We start from the raw sequence: 23,020 nt of genomic DNA on the forward strand, positions 1-23,020 counted from the left end.
AGATTGTGTTAAAATACAATTATTTTTCAAAGCAACAAACAAGCATGTAATCTTTTTTTTTAAAGATTTATTTATTCCTTTATACAAGAACTGGGGTACAGGTCAGAAGCAAGGGAGGGTGAGAGAATTCACCAGAGACAGAGTGGGGAGCAGAACAGGCAGACAGACTGAAGACACTGCTGGAGGGGGGCAGCGAGTGAGGCAGGAGAGGTCTGCCCTGCCATGTGGGTTTCTCCCTGGCCGTTGGGGAATTGAATCGGCACTGCAGATGCTGCGGACAGTGCAGCTTCGCAGCACTCAACCGGTGCACCACCCGGGAGGCCCTCTTTTTTTTTTTTTTTTTTTAAAGGATTTATTTATTTATGTATACAAGAGCTAGGGTAGGGGCTAGAAGGGTGGGAGTGTAAGAGGATCCACCAGAGACAGAGTGGGGAGCAGAACAGGCAGACTGACTGAAATACACTGCTGAGGGGAGCAGCGGGTGAGACGGGAGAGGTCTGCCATGCCATGTGGGTAGCTCCCTGGCTGGCTGGAAATTGAACCCGTGCTGCAGAGGCTGCAGATAGCTTCACAGCGCTGTGCTCAACCTGCTGCGCCACCGGGGAGGCCTAAGCATGTAATTTTTTTAAGTACAAGAGATTTCATTGGAAATTTTCTCTCCTGCTATGCTGAACCTCTAACGAGAACAGTTTCAACTTTTAACATTTTAGTTCTTCTGATGATTTTCATAGCACTAAGCAATGTTTCTATACCACTTTTCTTGAATAGTCAATTTTAGATATTGTTTATTGACTTTTGGCAACCACAGGTGAGGCAGTAATTCACACTTGCTGCTCTTGCCCTCTGAAACACCCTGATTTTGAGTCGGTCATTCTCTGAAATTCTGCAGGACAAAATTATTTCCCTCTCTGGTACTATCTTCTTTTGTGTGTACCGTGGCTTGTGGTTTCCTCTTTGTTTCATTAGTTACTAGTCCTCATTATTTCCATTTTCTGGAAATTTGTGGCATCTTGTCTGCTGATTCTTTTCCCCTCCCCATTGTACTTTTCATTGTGAGTTTTTATGCTTTTTAAAAATTTTATTCCCTTATTGCCTCCTCGTGGGAGGAAGATAAGAAAAAAGTTGGCGTAACTATTTTGAAGTGAAAGTGTCCATTGACTCCAGGAACTTGTGATTTCTTATTTTTTGAAACTTGAGGGATCTTATGTAGTACTCTCAAGGACAAGAAAGATGGCTTGGACTGATCCGTGATTTCAGTTATTTTGAATTCACTTGAAATGGTAATTCTGTCAGACATAGAACCAGAAACCTTATAGGCATGATTAACCTGTAAATGGGCCATGTTTTAACCAAATTTGACTGTTCTCTGGGTATGTCAGAAAGTACGGTCTTTGTTGGACTCCCCAAGGATTATAGTAGAATTCATTGACTGTTGCTCAAGTTCGGAAAAGCACTAAACTTTCTAAGGTGAGTTTGCTTGAAATACCAAGTATGAAGTACATCTTGTTAAATATTGGACAGTGAGCTTCAGGGCACAGGTGGGTATGCTCAGGGGTGAATATACTTTCCAAGAATGAGCTTGCAGTGTTAAAAAAAAAAAAAGCCCAAATTTAAGGATTGGCCTGTTTTTGTTAATCATTTCAACTGGAACACATCATTCCAATTCACGTGAATTGTCTCTAGTTCGGTTCTTGTGCAGGAGTACACCCAAGTGTGTGATAGACCCACAAAGCCTAAAATATTTACTTTGCTACGTGCTGGTCTAATAACAATGGACAACTTTTAAAATCTTTATTAGAATTTTTATTTTTTGTCTTGGTGGAGTGGCTAACAATAGTTTATATATTATGAAACATAATGAGTTCCTTAGACTGCAAACTCAGACTTGTTTGGTATCTCTCCTTGAAATGATAAATTTTGAGTAGTCAAAGAAAGGGGCAAGTCAAGACTTCCTATCAACCCACGGGGACAGGGGGATATAATATTTGTGTGAATTTGTGTAAATCAAGCATTGTCACCTGAGATTAGACAACATTCCAGCATAACAAATGAGTTTGGACTAGGAAAGCAGAGTTCAGAGTCTGAAGTACTAGGTTAACACAGCAGGTACCAGAAAAGATAAACACAGCAGGTGTCTTTAGCCTTTGGAAACTCAAACTAGTCTTAGCTTTTAAAGGCACTGATGAAAGAGCTAACAATGATTCATAGCCACTTAAACTTTGGTAAATGGTGGTAGGGAGCCAGGCTCCCAGATAGAGCAGTGGGATTAAATAAAACTATATGTGAGAACTGGGTAGCTTGGAATCCAAGTCTAGAGACCATGAAGCTGTGGTCTTCTTACCTAAGAGATGAAATCATCCATCTGCTAAAGGAAACCATCCCTCAGTTAGCTTTCATTCTTCTCCAGCATTTTCCAGTGTAAAACCATGTGTTTTCTGTCCCAGAGGAAATTTTGAGTCTATGTAGAGACTTAACATTCCCAGGTCTTAGTGACATGTTAATATATGTGATTTGAATTAGGGTTTGGATAACAATGGCAGTACTGATAGATAAATTTTGGATTATTGTATAATGACAGTTTATATATAACACAATGTGATATATGGCTATAAAGTTAAGGTTGGTTGAATGTTTGCTGTGTATCAAGGATTGTATCATATCTTGTATATCTAAAGCTATACAGTCTGTATTCATTGAGTTAGTTTTTTTTTTTTTTAAGCTAATAGGGGCATATTTCATTATTCTCTTTTAGTGGCTTTCGTGACAAAATTCTCAACAAAAATTGTTTTGTCAAGGTCTTAGAGGGTTGAATTGATGTTTAGGATGGTGCAGCCTTGATATAAACCTCTTAAATTTGGAGATAGGAATTGAAGAGAAACTGGATGGTGACAAGCTGTCTCTGACATTATGTGCTAAGTTTATTAGTTCATTAAATGTATAAATTGATACTCCAGCCACTTAAAACGGACTTTGAAAGAGCTTGCCTAGCAAAATTAAGCATTGTTAAAAATGTATTTTGTTTTTGTGTACACTAAAGCTAATTAAATGTAGCAGTGAAATAGATGTCAGTAGACATTTGAGATAAATGTTAAGGCTACTGATCTAAAGTTGATATTGGGCAAAACTGGGCAGTACCCAGGGACTCCAGACAGTTATGGGGGGACCCGGACCCCATGTTGCCCCATTTTAAAAGTTAATGCCTGCTCATTCATATATAAAGAGCAAAGTCATCAAACTCTGGTGTGTCCAAAGATTTTTAATAGGTGAGAGTTTCAAAGGGAGTAGAGAAGGGGAGAGAGGACGACTTCACAATATGGAGTCCCGATCAAACCCAGAAATAAACAGTCCCTGTGGGCAGATGTTCAAGCAGGCAAGGCCCAAGAACAGAGTCCGAGGAGAATGTATTCAAGGCATCCAACCCCCTGGCAGGAAATACAAGCAAGAGGTTGTGCAGTGCTCCTGAGGCCTGGGAGGGGAGGAGAGAACCCAAGTGCAGAGTGCACCCTTCAGTGGCCAAGATGGCTGTCCAGAGTTTCTCAAGGGGGAGAAGCTGGAAAATGTGCACAGATGGGGACCAGCTGATAGGTTGCACTAGGGGTCTGAGCAGAAGCAGGCGCTGCCTCTTCCCAAGCCAAAGGCTCCCCTACGACCACCTGCTGGCTCTGTTCTTGTAAAGTTACCCAGACACTCCTCATTGCTTCCAGCTGTCCCTATTCAAGAAGTCTGCTGCGAGTCCAAGCTTCACGACTCTGTTCCACCTTCCCCAGCTGTCTTCGTTCAGGAAGTCACAGGAGCGGAGACACTCAAAACTCTCTTACAAAATCAGTGAGATCTCCAGAAGCCAAGGCACAAGAAGGGAGAAACATATTAAAAAGTCACCCATCTTTGATAAAAAGTGATCATACAGAAACTAGCTGAATCATTGTCATTTTTAATTCAAGGAGAATATACTTTGTGAATTCTTGCATAAGGAATTTTTGGTAAAAATATTTCTTTAACAGGTTTGGAAAGGACTATTCTAGAGGGAATTTTTTTTCAACCTTCTTTCCCAGTTGAGCTTTTAATATTAAAATTTAGTGCAGGCATTCATTGAAAAATTAGATGAATGATCTATGCCTATTTTCTGATGATCAGATTTAATAAATGAGATTTTAGAGAATGTAGAGAAATGGTTAGTTAGAAACCTGTATGTATTGGCTTTTGGATGAAAAGTACTCAGTATTTATCTGAGCAATATCTTAAATTTCAGCAGTAGGTACACTTTTTTGAAAATAAGGCCTCATGAAAAAATGGTTGGCTTTTCAAGCTGTTAGAAATGTTTTATAAGTCTAAGTTAGCTTTTACTTACCTCATCCCTTCCCACCAGCTCCCAAAAATCAAGCCAAGTTGCTAGAACTCAGACTTACTAGTGCTTGCTTGGGAACTTCAGGTCCTTACCACACAAAATGAAAGTAGTAGTGTTTCCTCAGCCATAGAAGACCTGATACTTCTTCATTAACCTATTAATACAGATTACTGTAGAGTCTACCTTCAAGTATGAGTGAATGTTGGGTGCGTTCTTTTAATATTATGATTCACTTAACTGGAATACCTACTAAATAGATGGATTTTAGTTTTAATAATGGCTAACTTTGTTGAGTGACTTTGGTTTGTTAAAAGCTTTATACATAATATTTGTGAAAAAAGTATCAATTTTGTAAATGAGAAAACAGGTCCGGCTTTTAGCAACTTGTAATAAGGTAACAACGTCTTTCTGTGCAAAGCTTTGCTATGTCATACTTTGTATATATTTATTCATTTTAATTCATTAGCAAGTGTCTGCTCTGCCAGATGCTGAGGATACAGTTGGAGAAAAGGGTAATAATCTAAACATATAGATAGGGTTTCTGTTCTGACAGCATTTTCCTCTAGAAGGTGAGGGCACAAGTGGCTGGAAGCAGCCCGTGCCTCCTAGGAAATTCTGAGAAACTCACTGCACTGAAAGCACTGTAGAGTGTATAGATGTTATTTTGCACTTGGTGAATAGACTGGCATGTACATAGAGTTTCTAAAGCAGATTGGTAGGAACTGAGGCTGTGAATGTATTAAAATTCCCTGAAATTTTGAAAGGTAACTTCTTAAAGGATTTGATGGGACCCTAACCCTGGTCATGCAATATCATCAACTGGGAGTTTAAAGAGAGAGACGGGAGACATTGTATTCAGGATTGATTTCTGCCTAAACGCCTCTTGGTATAGTTAACCTCTTCCTAACTTAACTGCATAAAGGAGCTTACATCTTTTGTCTCTTAGTGTGAGTAACCAACACCTTTTGGGACAGTCCTTTTAAAAGTCAAGTATTAGCTAAATAATTGTAAAGTAAATATGAAAGTGTATAATGAATGTTTCAAAGGTGAACGGTAATATAATCAGTGTAAATGGGCGTATTGATCTGGTTGGGAAGGTTGGAAGGGTTTTCCTCATTTGGTGGTTTAAGATGGCTGAGTGTGCATTTTCTTGTGGGGGACCCTGGCGGATAATATTCCAAATAGAAGGGGCAAGTCCATTTTAAAGATTCTGTGACAGGAAACTTAAAAAAGACCCTTGTGCTGGGAGCAGAAGGCTGGAGCGCAGAGGGCTAGGCAGGGGAGCAAGTGTGAGCTGAGACTGGAAAGGTGGACAGGAGCTGGATCAGGCAGAGCCTTGGCATATACAGATTTTCTGTTGATCCAAATGGTGGGAAGTCATTGACCCTTTGAGGGGATAGAAGGGGTGGATATCCAGTCAGTGACCTGAGCAGATTAATTTTTGAAAAGCTAGACATGCCACACCATTTTAGGTGTTCTCCAGGTGAAGTCTGTGGTTGGAGGAGGAAGAATAGACAAATATGGGGCAAACTGGATAAAAATCAGTAGCTTCAATGAGGTATAAGTACACGGGTACTGGAGCAAAAGTTATAGAGGACTCCTTAATTTATAGTTGATTACCCAACAAACTCTGTTTGAATTGCTTTTAAAGTCTGTTCAGGTTGTCTTGGCAGTGTTCCAATGGCCTAAATGTTAGTTTCCAGCCTTGCAGTTAATATCTTACAGCATTTTGTTAAAATTCTTAGCATTGTTGAGTATGCCAGTTTAATCCACATTCACTTCAGCTTGTTTATTGTTGCTTAGTTTCACGACCTTTTTTTTTTTTTTTAAAACTGTTTTTGTTTTTCTCTAAGCTGAATTATTCTTTGCTTCTCTGAGGAATTTCAACACAAAATTATTTTGGAGGAGGAAGGAAATGGTTAAACAGTAGATCACCTGATGTCTAATGATAGTATATTAAGATATAATCCACATGCCACACAATTAAAAGGAAAAATGCAATAATTTTTTAATATAGTTGTGTATCCATCACCACAATTAATTTTTGAATACTTTCATCACTCCAAAAAGTGGTAGTCACTTATTTCTCCCCAACTCTCCCAGGTATAGATAGTCACCAATAGATTTGTCATTTCTGGACATTTCATATCAATGGAATCATAATATGTGATTTTTTAAATGTGACCTTTTAAACTTTCCAACAAAGATTGTGGCAGGTGTCAGTACTTCATCCTTGTATTTCATTGAGTGGAGATAACATTTTATCCATTCATCAGTTGATGGACATTTTGGGTGGTTTCCACACTCATAAATTTTTAATGAATAATGCTGCAATGACTATTTGTGTAGTTTTTATGTGAACATAATTTTTTAAAGATTTATTTATATGTACAAGAAGTGGGGTACAGGCCAGCGGTGTGGGGGGGGGTGTGAGAGGATTCACCAGAGACAGAGTGGGTAACAGAACAGGCAGATGGACTGAAAGCTCTGCTGAGGGAAGCAGCTGGCGAGGCAGGAGAGGTCTGCTGCGCCTTGTGTGTTGCTCTCTGGCTGGCCAGGGATCAAACTTGTGACGCAGAGGTTGCGGATAGCTTCACAGTGCTGTGCTTAACCCCTTGTGCCATCAGGGAGGCCCTATATTTAATTTTTTGAGCAACTGCTGAATTATTTTCCAAAGCAGCTGCACTATTTTACATACCCACTATCACTGTGTACAGTTTCCATTTTCTCTATGTTTTTACTGTCTTTTTAATTTTAAGCAAGTAAGTATAAAGTATATGGTTTTGCTTTTCATTTCCCGCATGGCTAATGATGTTTAACTCAATTTTTAAAAGAAAAGCAGCATCCTTGATTTCCTTGTGAATATCAAAAATAGAAATGTTTGGTAATTTCATGTAATTGATTGGAAACAGTTCCTTTTGCTGTATTTAAATTTTGTTTTCCTTTCTAACAGTTGTATTCCCTGAATGACTACAAACCACCCATTTCTAAAGCGAAAATGACCCAAATTACTAAGGCAGCCATCAAAGCTATTAAGGTGAGTAATAAATTTTACTCTAGTGTTTTCAGAAGAAAATAGGAAACAGTATTTTGGAGGAGGTGTAATTTTTAAGGATTATATGTTTCTTTTCTCTTTATAGTGTTAATACATGTTCTTATGTGAGAAATTTGTATAGCTGTCCCCTACAAATGTGCTCACCTATGGATACACTTAACATTTTAACAAATATTCTTCCATAAACTTTGAATCATTCATTGTCTCTTCCATTTCCTAGGCAGGTAAGATTTTAGATACATTCACATTATAAAGAACCTGATTTACACTGTTATTTGTCACACTGACTTCAAAGAAAATTGAAATAGGAATTAGTAAATAATAAATAAAAGTTAATTTTTTTCCCCTTACTGAGTCTACTATAGATTTGAAAATGGGCCATTCTGGAAAATGATTGGGGCTCCTTGTACATAGCATATTTAAACTGTATAGGAATCACCTAGTCATTGCCTTGGTGAAATGACTTTGAATCTGTATTGATTCAAAGATACTTCTGAAAGTCTGAGGGAAAACTTGGGCCTCTAGAGAAATACAGACATGCACAAAATTTTGCATAAAATTGCTTGACATTAAAGAGTTTTTTCAACTCAACTATAAATACCTTTCTTAGAGGTTTTCATCCTTAAAGCTAAGACTCTGCTCAGAACTCTTAAAATTGAGAATTAATGTTTATTTTTAATTAGATATTAACCTGTGGATATTGGTTATGTGTTTTCCTACTCTAAGAAGTGAAGCACCAATTATTTAAATAAATTGTCTTCAAATAACAGTGTTATTGCTATTAGATTTAATGAATTCCTATTTACAGAGAATTGCAACTAGGAGGAAATTCAGATACTCGATTAGTTTTCTAATGTCCAAAGCTTTGTTTTCATACTTGTAAATATTTTACAGCATTATAGTTAAAATCTTTGTATCTATACATAGGAAATTTAAAAGAAAATAAGGACAGTGACTGAGAAATACAATTAAGGCAGAGACTTCTTCAAAGAAGTGATTTTTCAAGGTGTTGCTAAGGCTTAATATAGAATGTTAAGTCTCATGCTTGCTTTATCTACCTTTCTGCATGTGATCTGATTTTTTTTTTGATCCTGAGAGTGTGCAAGCGTGTATATTTTTATTCTGTGAAAATCAGTAATTATTGCGCTTAACATAACTTGTTGAGCAGAATACTCCTGGTTAGAAGGCTTCATAACAGGTATTGACACAATTCCCATTTTTCAGATACTGTTCTAAGAGAGGTGAAGTCATTTGCAGTAGAATAAATACAGCTAGATATTAAGTCCAGCTTATTTCACTTCAGAGTCTAAACTTGATCATGTACTGTCCTATTTTGCGTGTTTTAACTTTTGGAAAAAAATGAGGTGTTGCAAAATATTATAAACATAGTCTCCCCTTAGACTGACAGATTGTTAACCATTTGCTGTATTTGCTTTTATTTCTACTATCAGGCATTGCATATGGACAGTTTTTTTTTTTTTTTTTTTTTTACTGAATCACTGGAAAGTTTGTTTCAGACTTCATAATAGCACTTAATCCCTAAATACTTGAATTTGAGTTGTCTAAGAACAAAGACCTTTTCCTGTCACAGGCAAGCAATTGTGTTTCCTAATTGTCTGGGTATTGGCTTTAGTAAGTGTACCCTGCATCCATGTTTTCTTAGACTCTAGAGCACAGTTTCATTTGTTTGTGCTGTCACTCAGCCTTTTTTGTTTTTCATGACATTGATATTCTGAAGAAATCAGACCAGCCGTTTTACAGTACTATATTTTAACCTGCATTTAGCACATATATAAGTTTAGATTGATTTTTTTTTTAAGATTTATTTATTTATGCATACAAGAGCTGGGGTGTAGGCCAGAGGTGCGGGACATGGGGGGTGAGAGGATTCACCAGAGAGTGGGGAACAGAATAGGTGGGTCAACTGAAGTGTATTGCTGAGGTGAGCAGCAGGTGAGACAGGAGAGGTCTGCTGTGCCATATGGGTCATCTCCCTTGCCAGGGATTGAACTCATGCCTCAATGGCTGGCAATAGCTTGATAGTGCTGAGACTTTACCCCTGTGCCACCAGGTGCACCCCATCTTCTTATCTTCCCGTTTATACTTGCAGTTCCATTTTCCAGGAGAAGCACAAGGAGAGAATGAAGTTGAAAATAGCCTTCTTGCATACATTTGTTTATTCTTTTTTATTGACCTGTGTTTAACTTACTTGATGAAATGATACTGAAGGAAATCTACTTTTCCTTCAATAAGAATATACATCTACCTGCATGCTTATCACAGCTGTTTTGCTGTCTGTGTAACTATTTGTGAATGTGAGCTTTCTTGAAGAGTTGATAGAATTCTTCTGTACGTGTGTAAGGTAACACAGATAACAGATAATTTAGATATACTAACATATACCTACTTCAAAAATTTCTTTGCTAGTTCAATAGCATAGCTAGTTGCTTATGAAGGTGAGTGACATGAATGCTTGTCTCCAAGTTTATAATTATTGTTTTTGTAGACCTTTGAAGCAGTGTTAAACCCCATGTTTAGCAGGAAAATTCTAATGTGATCAAATAGATTAAACAACTGCACTTTTCCCTCTTTCAGTTCTATAAACATGTGGTACAGAGTGTTGAGAAATTCATTCAGAAAGTAAGTATATCATTTTCTATATATGTGCTAAATGTACTGTAATTATAGATTCATACCTTGTGTTTTTGTCTTTTAAATCAAATACCCAAGTTTAAAAGTGTCTTGGTGAACTGTTAAAAGGTGATTCCATTACTTTTATTTTTAATTAAGAATAAAATGAAAATGCATTTCAGATCATTCTAAAAGAGTAGCTTTAAGTTAGATGCCTTTGTTAATTTGCATAACCATAGTGAGCACCTGTTTATTGATCCAGTGGTATCAATATGATTGACTTTTAATGAAATGATAAACTCACTGCTTTTCATAAACTTAAAAAAAAATTCTCACATGTCATTTCAAGCTAAATGCCTAGAGAGCAGCTCTCCTTTCAGATAGGATGTGGATAAAATTTTGCTTTACCAGCTACTTATCTTCTGCTGACTCACTTTGCCTCATCCGTTAGGACATTATACTTAATCTTCATGTTACTATATAAACATGAAGCTCTATTTTTTCAAAATGAGCAGAAGAAGATAAAATGAGATAAAATAGCTGTCTTGTGTATATTTAATAATGTTTTTGTAACCAGGATCTGAAGTGACTTTTTCCTCTTTGTGATCAGTTCCCTAATGTGTCACAGTTTTTGGTAGGTGTATTTAAGAGCTAGAAATTCAAAATGATACAGTAGCAGATCTGTACTGACAGTGAATTTAGGTTTCCTATTCTGCTTGTGTTCATGTCCCTTGACTGTAAACAGAGCTAGATTGAGGATTCAGAGGTATGTGGCATTAAGGATTTAGCAAGGTTGAACTGTGTTTCTTAACAAAAAGAGGTGACTGCTAGAAGGATGCAGCAAATCAAAGTGAGATTACTGGTGTTACATGCATGCATCTGGTCTGTGCAATTTAGTCACATGTATTTATTCATATAACTACTGCCGTCATTAGATACAGATCTGTTCCATTATCTCAAGGATCCTTTTTTTTTTTTTTTTTTTTTTGTAGCCACATTCAACTTTCCTCCTCCCCACCCTTAAGGCCTGGCAATCACTAATCTTTCTGTTCGCTATAATTTTGCAATTTCAAGAATGTTACATAAATATAATCTTAGAGTTCGAAGCCGCCTTTGGCCAGTTTTGCTCATATACTTCGCATGAGAGCCATCCAAATTGTTGCATGTGCCAAATAGGTCCCTTTTATTTCTGAGTAGTATTTGTGATATGGATGTACCAACAATTAACCATTCATTCATCCATTAAGTTCTTTTGGGCTGTTTCCTCTTTTTTTGACTACTGTGAATAAAACTGGTGGGAACATTTGTGTGTATGGATTTTTACATGAATGTAAGTTTTTATTTCTTTGGAATACTAAGTGCATGTTTTGTTTTATAAGAAACTGAAACACTTTTCCAGGATGACTCAACCATCTTACATCTCCCACCAGCAATGTATGGTTGATCCCGTTTCCACATTCTTGACATCGTTTGGTCTTACTGGTATTTTTACTTTAACTATTCTAATAGATTTTAATGATAGCTCATTGTGCCTTTATTTTTCATTTCCCTAATGGCCAATGAGATGCTTATTTGCTGTCTTTAGTGAAATGTCTTTTCTTGTCCTTTGCCCTTTTCTTAACTGAATGGCTTATTTTTTTTAACCTTGAGTTTTGTGAGTTCTTTAATTTATATTGTAGATGTAAGTCCTTTGTCAGATAAATGATTTCCAAATTCTATCCCCCTCTCAGTAGCTTGTCATTCCATTCTCTTAACGTCTTGCAAAGCAAAGATTTCTCGATTGGTGAGGTTCCACTTTGTATTTTTCTTAATATCAAGGAAAACTTTTTTCCCCCTCTATCCTGTCTTTCATTTGTAGGTAGGAGGAGCAAACAAAATACAAACTACAGCAATAGTTGTAGGGAGCTTGAAGCTCAGTCCACCTGCTTTGTTTTCTGCCTCATAACCAGTGAAGCACTTGAACTGATGTGTTGTGTCCATGGAACACTTTTTTTTTTTTAATATTTGTTTTATTCATGCATACAAGAACCTGGGTACAGGCCGGATGAGCAGGTAGCGTGAGAGGATTCACCAGAGACAGAGTGGGGAACAACAGGCAGACTGATCGAAACTCAATGCTGAGGGGAGCAGTGGGCAAGACAGGAGAGGTCTGCCACGCCATGTGGGTATCTTGCGGGTCGGCCGGGTTCGAACCTGCACTGAAGAAGCTGCAGAGAGCTCCACAGCGCTGCGTTCAACAACTTGCGCCACAAGGGAGGCCCTGTGGAACACATTTTTTAAAACTACTGGATTATTGTTTTATAGTAGGAGATAATCTTTTAACAAACTTATGAGAAAGTTCATTTGTCATTTACATTATATATAGTTAAGTGAGAGATTGAGGAAATTTTCAAGTTTTATTTCATGATGAGAGATTTGTAATCTTGGTATCACCCACCTCTGGAATGCTGCAGGTTTTTCAGGTTCTGTATACTTATTTTCACCCACCATGAACAAGTAGTGTAAGGAAGGGAGAAGTGTGGTTGCAGGTTGATAATGTTATCTGCGAAAGATTTATAGAGCAGTGGTGATGATAATGAAAATACGATAGTGATAATAATGAATGGTAGGTTAGGACTACTGCTTGAAGAATGTTCTCACCTCTGCACTGGCCTTTGGTGACCTAATCAATTTTGCCAAAAATTAATCATGTGTTGATAGTGTCATATTTTTATCAAGCAGCCACAAAGACCAAAGATGTGAGCAGGTATTAGGAAATTTCTTACATGGCAGTTTAGGCGTATTTGGACAGACTGTGTTAATACTAGCTATATTTGCATTCTAAATAACTTCATCATAATGTTATCAAATTTCATTTGGACTCAGATACCTCATGATTTGCTTATCTCCCTGTTGTTTATTTACTAGTTTAAAATGCAAAGGATAAATCCTCAGCTCTGTACCCAGATACCTAGAACATTATCAGTCAACTCCTTTTGTCCATATGAAACTTTCCACTTGGTTCTGTCACTCAGAACTATTGGGCTGTGGGAGAAGTAATGACACATTTTTGCAAGAAAACAGAAAAGATAGGACTTTTCCTAGAGCCCAATATTTACAACTATTTACAATCTGGATATTGTTTTAGTCAGATGCATTGTATGGCACTATGGCTGCGCTTAGATATATGGTCAGCAAAAAAATTACCTTTCAAGGCTCTAAAAATGGCCTACAGTTGAACTGCTTATTGCCTTGATTTTGGCTATGTTACCTTTTAATTTTTTTTTAAAGATTTATTTATTTATGCATATAAGAACTGGGGTACAGGCCAGAGGTGCGGGAGGTGATTCACCAGAGACAGAGTGGGGAACAGAACAGGCAGATAGACTGAAGTACACTGCTGGGGAAGCAGTGGGCGAGTCAGGGGAGATCTGCTGTGCCATGTGGGTAGCTCCCTGGCTGGGGATTGAACTCATGCTGCAGAGGCTCCGGACAGCTTCACAGCGCTGTGCTTAACCCCTTGCGCTATCAGGGAGACCCTGTTACCTTTTAATTTTCTACTGAATTTTTACATCTGTGACAGCATGAAATGTGACTTATAAGTCATTTTCATGTGGCAAATATTTACTCAGTTAATAATATATGAAAAAACTAGTTGGCACTGAAGGGGTTACATAATGAAAGTTTGGTTTTCCAGAATTTGATCTGGCAGTTTTATGCACATTACAGTGTTTTTGTTTTGTTTTTGTTTTTTTTCCTCAAGAAGCCAAACAGCTTTCTTTAAAGTTAGTGCATTTATGTTTTTGCCTTGATAATTCCCCAAAGGTTGGACTTCATTTGTGTCCGGGGGAAAGGCTGTCCTGAGCTAATTCCATGCAGGCTTTGGGGACTCCACCCCCACTCCAGACCAAAGCCATCAGGACATTGGGAAAGACAAATCCCGTCACCACCAAAGGGAAGGTGGCTGGGACCTGAGGGTGGAGTTAAGCAGCCAGGGTTGGTATAAAAAACCAAACACGTGGGCCTTGGGGTGGCTCGCTATCGCTCGCCTCCTGGCTTCAAGGCTCCTGGCTCGCGGCCCCCTCTCAGAGTGCCATTTGGGATTCCAGATTGGCAGATTGGGTAGGACACATTTAAAACTTTGTCTCCCATTTTTCTCCCTGAGCTGTACATTTCCTCATTTGCCCTTCCTTGTAAATAAACATTTTATTAACCTTTCACGTGTGCCTGCAGTAGAGCATTGAAAAGTCCTTTTAAGTGCGCGGGTGAGGACCCACAGTCAGGCACCCCGTTTTGTATCAGGGCTGCCCTGTAACATTTGGAAGGCTGTTTTTATAGATACTCTTCTGAGGTCTTGTTTAAACACACACACTTTCATATAGATCACAACATGTTATCAAATTTTATTTGGACTCAGATACCTCATGATTTGCTTATCTCCCTGTTGTTTATTTACTAGTTTAAAATGCAAAGGCTAAATCCTCAGCTCTGTACCCAGATACCTAGAACATTATCAGTCAACTCCTTTTGTCCATATGAAACTTTCCACTTGGTTCTGTCACTCAGAACTATTGGGCTGTCCTAATAAAATGTCTTAATAAATAAACAAACAAACAAATAAATAGAATGTCCTATAAAAGTCTGAGCCTTTATAACTGGTATCCTATACCTACTGCTTGGGTGTAGGGTACACAAAAATCTGAGTGCTTAAGAACAGATACTTTGAAAGGAGTAAGTTTTCAGATTCATGCTTTCCTTTTGTTCTTTTACTAGAATTCCTCTGCCCTAGGATATTACAAATAAATTCCCCCCCCCCCAAAGATATGTTTATTTATGCATACAAGAACTGGGGTATAGGCCAGAGGTGTGGGGGGTGAGATGATTCACCAGAGACAGAGTGGGGAACAGAACAGGTGGATCTACTGAAGTACACTGCTGAGGGGAGCAGTGGGCGAGGCAGGAGAGGTCTGCTGTGCCATGTGGGCCACTTCCCTGACTGGGGATCAAACAGGGATGCAGTGGCATGCTGCAGTAGCTGCAGATAGCTTCATGGTGCTGCATCTTGACCCCTTGCGCTACCAGGGAGGCCCCTACAGATAAATTCTTTGTCCAACATTCAAGTTTGCATTTCAGATATATCTCGAGCTTCTCTGTCATTGTTAATCCTTAAAAGAGGAACTTCTACCAGTGTTTTAAGAAGTCTTAAGTTTGTATGAATATTTTTTTTAATTGTGAAATATATGTGTGCATTATAGAAAAATGGGCGAAATGTGTATGGTAAAAGTTTTGTAAAGGAAAGACTTGTGTGTGTGTAACTACACTCCAAGTAATAGAACATTGAGCCCCAAGTGCTGCTTCTACTGTCTGACTTTTCATTTTAACCCTTTTAGCTCCTTGCTTGGAACTTCTGTACAGGTTCCCATGGAGGTCGGTGCTTAAGTTTCTTCTCCAAGAAACTGATTTTCTGTGTATGCCTGTAGGTCTCTCCAATTTTGGAAAGAGGTTGCCCTATCGCCTTAATTTATTTATCAGATGAAGTGACAACTTCCAGCTTCTTACATGCTGGAAAGGAAATCTGAAACCTTTGTTGAACCTTTAGTAAATTAGTACTAGCTGTCCATAAATTCTGGGACATAGGGTTTATTTGTTCTTTGCATAGTGAAACTGTCTCTCAGGATGTTATCCTTGACTTTATGAATGCTCAGAATACTAGTGTGTTACAGTTACTATCTTACATACAAGATGAATGTCTTAGGAAATATAAGCTATATACACACCTTCTAATGCATTTTAGAATTTATTAAACTAAATTTTATAATTGTAAAACAAACCCGACTCACCATGCTCTTAAGACAACCCAGAAAACTTTAGGTTGAAAAAACAGGCAAATGTATTTCAAGGTGCACTCCCCCTGTATGGTAATTGCCTCTCAACCCTCCTTTACCCCCATATTTCTTTGCAGCACAAGAAAATTGGAAATTACTAGTTGAAAATGGTGTAACTGCAAATTTAATTGACATAGTTTTGTGGCGTTTTTTAAAACATTATTCAAAGTGAAAAAAGACCTCATGCTATTGGAGAGTCTTTGATAGTTTTATGTTTTTAATAACCGTAGAGCTTTAAGAGGACATTGAAACATTTTAGATTCTTTTGTCTTAATTCTTCTCAAGGTTTCTACAAGTTGTTGACTTAGCTAAGTTATCATATATTAAATTATAACAGTCTCACAAGAGTATTTTTTGCTAGTTTATGTAGCAAAAATGCCTACTCTGCATTCTACCTCACATCTTAATATGTCTGAGTATGTCTGATGATATAGGAAAAGGAAAATTTTTTTTCACCTGGCCCTTATAGCTTGACAAAAAAACTGCTGATGTATTGTTGAGGCTCTGGAATCTTCACAGTGGGCAGAAAGGCCATGTATGCTATTGTGTACTCTTGATTCTTCTGTGTTGGAAGTTTGTGATCAGTTTTTGTTAATTAAAGAAGAAATATACTTTTTAAAAAAAAAACCTTTATTCATTGCATTAATTACCATTCAATACTAGTTTTTTTTTTTTAAAGACTTTTTTTTTAAAAAAGATTTATTTTTATTTATTTATACAAGCACTGGGTACAGTCAGAAGCGCTGGAGGGTGAGAGAATTCACCAGAGCCAGAGCGGGGAGCAGAGCAGGCAGAAGGACCGAAGTACACTGCTGAGGGGAGCAGCGGGCCGCCAGGAGAGGTCTGCGTGCCATGTGGGACCCTCCTCCAGTGGCCTTGGAGCAGCCAGGGATCGAACCGGCGCTGCAGAGGCTGTGGGCAGCTTCGCAACCCAGCGCTCAACCGCTGCACCACGGGGAGGCCCTCAATACTAGTTTTTAACGCTTTTACCAACAACATAGATTCTGTTCTTACTTGTAAGATGATCATTTATATAAAATAATACATTATGCATTAGGTTATTTTCTGTCTTTGGGAAAAATAAAATGCCAGCATGTCAGTTAATAATTATTATTCACTTAATTATGCTTGTAGCATTGGAGAACGTCTACTTTTTAACAAAGTGATTTCCTGCTTATAACTACATTTTAATTTTTTTCATTCATGAGATATTTATTAAAATAACACTTTCAGGGAAAAAAATCAATACAATGTATATATCTTTACCGAAAAATGTATACCATTATACAAAAAAGGATTTTATTTTGGAAAATGATTCCTAATTTATGTCGTTTTACTCTCAGAAATAAAACCGCAAAACAACACAATCTAATTCAATCTTAAAGGCTGGCATGCTGCGCAAGGAATGTTCTTATTCTTTATAGAAGTTTTTTCTTTACACTGTTAGGTACCAGGCTTTGCCTTTTGGTGTCATTTTGTTAGGGGGAAAGGATGTCCTGAGATAATCTCATACAGGCTTTGTGGACTCCACCCCCACTCCAGACTAAAGCCATCAGGACAGTGGGAAAAACAAATCCCATCACCACCAAGGGGAGGGTGGCTGGGACCTGAGGGTGGAGTTGGGCAGCCAGGTTGGATATAAAAACCAAACACGTGGGCCTTGCTCTCTCTCTGGCTTGCGATCGCTAGCCTCCTGGCTTCACCGCTCCTGGCTGGCGGCCAACTCTGAGAGCGCCATTTTGGGATTCCTGATCGGCGGATCGGGTAGGACTCATTTAAAACTTTGTCTCCCACTTTTCTCCCAGAGCTGTACATTTCCTCATTTCCCCTTCCCTTGTAAATAAACCTTTTATTAACCTTTCACGTGTGCCTGCAGTAGAGCATTGATAAGTCCTTTTAAGCGCGCGGGTGAGGACCCACAGTCAGGCACCCCGTTTTGTATCGGGGTTGCTCTACAACAATTTCAGCCACCAAGTCATCAACAGTAACATGTTCTAGTCCTTTTTCTTTACTTAACCTCTTAACAGTGTGCTTTCAATTCATCTTTCCAGCCACATTCAATTAATTTAGCTCCAGCCACATTCAATTAATTTAGCTCTCAGCAACTCTTTGAGGCGTTCTCTTTTTCCAGTTTCTATCAACTTTTGGTTAATCACTGCTCCCATCCGCACATCTTTGTTTATCCTGCTAACTAACCACTATCACTGTGGACGAGGGCCATCCCTTCCCAGTGATGAAATGACGAAATGACCCTTGAGTTACCTACCGTTACCTACTACACTCTTCGGCTGCCCAGACTCTTAACTACATTTTAAAAGCTTTCTGTTCTTCACTGATGTGTATTTGTAATGAATTATAATATTATCACACAATAAGATGTAATATTTGTAGTATTTGTATTATCCACTTGCCAGGTGGATATTTTATGAAGGGTAATACAAGGAAAACCTTGGACAGACACATGAGCTAAAGAGACAACTATGTTATATTATTTTTGGAGCATGAAAGAAAACTAATTCAGACTTACAAAAGTAGTGATTTTCATCAGAGTAGACATTTTTTGAACATTTAGGTAGGTTAAATTTTTTTAAAAATTTATTTATTTATGCATACAAGAACTGGGGTACAGTCAGAGGTGTGGGTGGTGAGTGGATTCACCAGAGACAGCATGGGGAGCAGAACAGGCAGATCCACCGAAATACACTGCTGAGGGGAGCAGCAGGTGAGGCAGGAGAGGTCTGCTGTGCCGTGTGGGTAGCTCCCTAGCTGGCCGGGTATTGAACTCATGCTGCAGAGGCTGCCGATAGCTTCATAGGTTGTGTCTTAGCCCCTTGCACCATCAGGGAGGCCCCCTAGGTAGGTTAAATTTGAAACTTTAATGTCCAGACACCCAAATTACTTCCTTTTATGAAATATTTCAGACACATAACAAACAGGATCTTACATTAGATAACTTGTGAATTGGTGCTAAAGATTTGTTTTCTAGACTTAGGATGTTAAGAAGGGTTTTTAAGAGGACTTGAAGGAACTGCGGACTCATCTTGCTTTTTTATAAAATGAAATTATCTCTGGTGAAAATCCCGTTTAGACATACATGTGTGTGATGTTGAGATGAGGTGTATTGAGGATCCTTTTCTCCCGGTTACTCAGGTTTCCAAGAAAAGCCATTCAAGAATGCAGTATTTCTTTAATCCCATGTATGAATGACAGCATATTACATGAAATATTTACCTAATATTACCCAAAAGTTGTACATTTTTTGGTGTCCATATTCCATTTTAATCAGCATGTTTGGGAAGTAGGTTTTTGTGGGTTTCTGGATATGGAGAGAGTAGTAGTAAACTTAACTTAAAAAAAAAAAAAGATTTATTTATTTATTTACACAAGCACTGGGTACAGTCAGAAGCGCGGGAGGGTGAGAGAATTCACCAGAGCCAGAGCAGGCAGAGGACCGAAGTACACTGCTGAGGGGAGCAGCGGGCGGCAGGAGAGGTCTGCGTGCCATGTGGGACCCTCCTCCGGTGGCCTGGGAGCAGCTGGGGATCAAACTGGCGCTGCAGAGGCTGCGGGCAGCTTCACAACCCAGCGCTCAACCGCTGCGCCACCGGGGAGGCCCAGTAAACTTAATTTTTATTTGTGCTCACCTAAATACACAAGACTAGAAAAACTTGTGGCAAGAAAGTAGGAGATTAAAGTTCCTCAAATTGGGTATGAGATTAAAAAGGTTGGTAAACTGACCAATTTTTTTGGAATAGGTTCCTAACACTGTTAGTGGTAGTGTTTTATCTTTTATATAAATGTGATACTTGATTTTAGTAAGTGATGAAAGTTTTGGGTTCTGTGTATTTAGACTGTTACAATCTGCTCTTTGGTGTTTGTTTCTGCGCTGCTACAGAGACTTCTTGTTGGGTGTTTCAGATAAATGCACATTGTCCCTGCTTTTTTCTGAAGCTCTTTCCTGAATGTACTCCTTTCCATGTGGCTTTTCCAAACTATAAATCATTTTTTAAATTGTAACAGTACCTCATGTGCTTCATTTGTTGCTTAAGCCAGTTATGCAGTACTTTTTGGGAACTTGGAAGACATTTGAACTTAGTGTGTGCAGTAGCCAGTGTAGATACTTCAAATGCTGTGCCGAGACACAGTGTGGAATAGTTAATACCTAATTGTTTATTACCGCAACAAGGGCAGTGTCTCGTATTTATATGTGATTTGTGATCAATTTTATCAAGAATTAACCTTCTCATTTTCTTCCTTCCCTCCTTTTCTTTTTTCATCAGTGTAAACCAGAATACAAGGTACCTGGACTTTATGTTATTGACTCCATTGTACGACAATCTCGACATCAGTTTGGTCAAGAAAAGGATGTTTTTGCACCTAGGTTTAGTAATAACATCATTAGCACTTTCCAGAATTTATATCGTTGCCCTGGGGATGACAAGGTATGTTGATATCCCCCCCCCCCCCCTTTTAAATCAATATATTACCCCTTTGGTCCTAATGTCATTCTTTAGATGATTTTACTTTGTGATTTATGTTGCTGTTTACTTTTAGTTATTTTGTACTTCAGTATGTAGTTACTATATTGTCCATGTTCCACTTTGATCCTTAAACAGAGTAGCATCTTAAACAGTGTAGATACAGTTGCTTCTTATGCTACTTTTGAATTTATTGAAGCAGTTGATCTTAGCTGCCTACAATAAGATTTTAGAATTATAGTAGAAGCTTATTTATTTACAAACACAGCCAATTCTGAATTTTAGTTATTTGTCTTGACCTTCCATTTACTTATTCAGTGTTTGTGAAAATGAATTTGTCAAGGAATTAATAGGAGACGCCTAACTGCATATCAGATTTCTTCTGTCATGGTTGAGTTATTAGTGCTAGAAGCCACACTATGAGGACTGTTAGATCTGAATTCTGTACCATGTAAAAACTTGGACACTAAGGGGGAATTAAAGAGGGATGTTTATCCTTATAAGTGCTGTGAGCCATTAAGTTACTTCTTTTGTATGCTGACTTGGCAATTTAGGTGTGGTTTTCTGGCAGGGCTATTTGCAGTAGAAGAAGAAGAAATGTAGAATGGTTGCTTTAAAAAAATACAAATCTTTCAAGACCACAAGTCTTTTACTTTAGCTCAAATACAAGATTAGGTGGCTTTATATTTAATAACTTTTAAAGACTTGAATCAGAGAAAAATCCTTGTTATAATGGATAGATATGGGGATAAATTTATTATATTCTTTGTAAATTATTTTTGGATGTATTTCTTGAGCCAAAGTATGTATGTGTGTATTTGGACATGTATGTGAATATGCATTGTACTTGCATGTGTGTGCATACATTGTATGTACGTGCATGGGCATGTGTGGGTATACATTGTATGTGCATATGTGTTGACATGTATGTGTATGTACATTGTGTTGCGTGCATGGGCGTGTGTGTGTGTGTGGATATACATTGGTTTGAGTGCAGAATATGACCCGGGGGAGCAGGTTCATACCTCATATGTGCTTCACCACACTGCACCCACCACTAGGGCACTTGTGTCCTTTTATCAAAATTGCTTTGGTACTTTTGTTGCAGAAATAAATTCTAGCCTTTTACCCAGACAGGGGAAGAACAAGCGGTACTTTAGGAATGGTGAGGTCAGGAAAGCTTATTACTCATGCATGAGGCCTCAGACCCAGGTAGTCCCATAAGGTCTGAGCACTGGTCAAGAGGCAAAGAGTTTCTTTTATACACAACCACTTTACATTGATAAAGTTGGTTAGTTAGCATACAAATTCTTGACACAGGAAAAGGGGAAGGATACAGATCTTCCAGGATGGCCTGGGAGATCAGTCAGCCTAGCAGGCTGCCAGACCTTGTTTAGATATGCTTATTAAGGAAGCAAACTTATTTACTTTACATTTCCAGGTCTATGACTCTTTAACAGGGAAAGATTTCTTTTTCTTAGCAGTTCCCTTTCACTTTGATAATTCTGTGCGGGCAAAAAGCATGCTTCTAATTTTAAGTTACCTAGCATATTGATTCCTAAAATAGATACTAAATAGTCACTCAAATAATTAATTTGAAATTTTATGAAAGCATTTTTTTGAAGTAGCTTACTCACTAGTTTGGGCTTGGATATCTATCAGTTACAATGAACAAATCAGTCTTGAATTTGTACAGTTCATACTAATACTTCACATTAGTAACAATTTAGGATGTAGGACACACCCCCACCCCCATAATAGGAAAGATTAGGTAGGTAGATAATAAAACGATACTAGTTAGATGCTGGCAGTTTTGAAGCAATTTGATGAGAGCCTTGGAAACCAGAAGGTTTTTACATAAAGAAGAAATACAGGGGCCTCCCTAATGGCTCAGGGGTTAGTCTCAGTGCTGTCACCATCACGGCCTGAGTTCAATCCTTGGCCAGGGAGCCAACCCACACACTCCCGCTGTATCCCTCAGCAGTGTGTTTCAGTAGACCCACTGCTCCCCTCAGCAGTGTGTTTCAGCAGATCACCTGTTCTGTTCTCCCAGAGAACAATGTCTCTGGTGAATCCTTTCACTCCCCGGCACCCTGGCCTACACCTCAGTTTTTATATGCATAAATCAATAAAAATCTAAAAAAAAAAAAAAGAAAGAAATGCAAGGTACTGTTATAGAGCAACTCTGATATTAACTGGGTTCCTGGCTGTGGGTCCTCACCCGTGCGCTTTAAAGGGACTTATGAATACTCTACTACAGACACACGCAAAAGGGTTAATAAAAGGTTTATTTACAAGAGAAAAGGAAATAAGGAAAATGTACAACTCAGGGAGAAAATAGGGAAATAAAGTCTTTAATGCGTCTTACCCGATCCTCCAAAGTCACTCTCAGAGCTGGCCGGACGCTTTGAGCCGGCGGAGAGCCAAAATGGGGGATCCCCAAAGCCCACGTGTCTGGCTTTATACCAACCTGGCTGCTTAACCCCACCCTCAGGTCCCAGCCACCTTCCCTTGGGTTGTGATGGGATTTGGAGTTCCCAGTGTCTTTGGCTTTGACCTGGGGTGGGGGTGGAGTCCACAAAGCCTATATGGAATTTGCTTTGGGACATCCTTTCCCCCCTAACAGTACCACCTAAGTGCCCAAATC

The 23,020-nt window shown here is 38.5% G+C and overlaps 1 protein-coding gene and 1 pseudogene across 2 annotated transcripts in view; one reads left to right on the forward strand and one right to left on the reverse strand.

Annotated features, from left to right (window-relative positions):
• The window catches only part of SCAF8 (SR-related CTD associated factor 8), a gene marked incomplete at its 5' end in the record, with an annotated part of 174,500 nt that overhangs the window by 25,852 nt on the left and 125,628 nt on the right, over positions 1-23,020 (forward strand). Inside the window, 3 exon segments of the mRNA XM_084228090.1 lie at positions 7,299-7,382; positions 9,996-10,040; positions 20,176-20,337. Of these exon segments, the coding sequence (XP_084084216.1) occupies positions 7,299-7,382; positions 9,996-10,040; positions 20,176-20,337 (291 nt within the window).
• Positions 17,275-19,063, reverse strand: LOC311167586 (transcription and mRNA export factor ENY2-like; annotated as a pseudogene). The gene is made up of 3 exons: positions 18,990-19,063; positions 17,852-18,079; positions 17,275-17,364 (listed from the first exon to the last, which is right to left on the reverse strand). The product of its transcript is annotated as a transcription and mRNA export factor ENY2-like (transcript).

The sequence above is a fragment of the Talpa europaea genome (assembly GCF_964194135.1).
Source record: "Talpa europaea genome assembly, chromosome: 2".
Classification (NCBI taxonomy): Eukaryota; Metazoa; Chordata; class Mammalia; order Eulipotyphla; family Talpidae; genus Talpa; species Talpa europaea.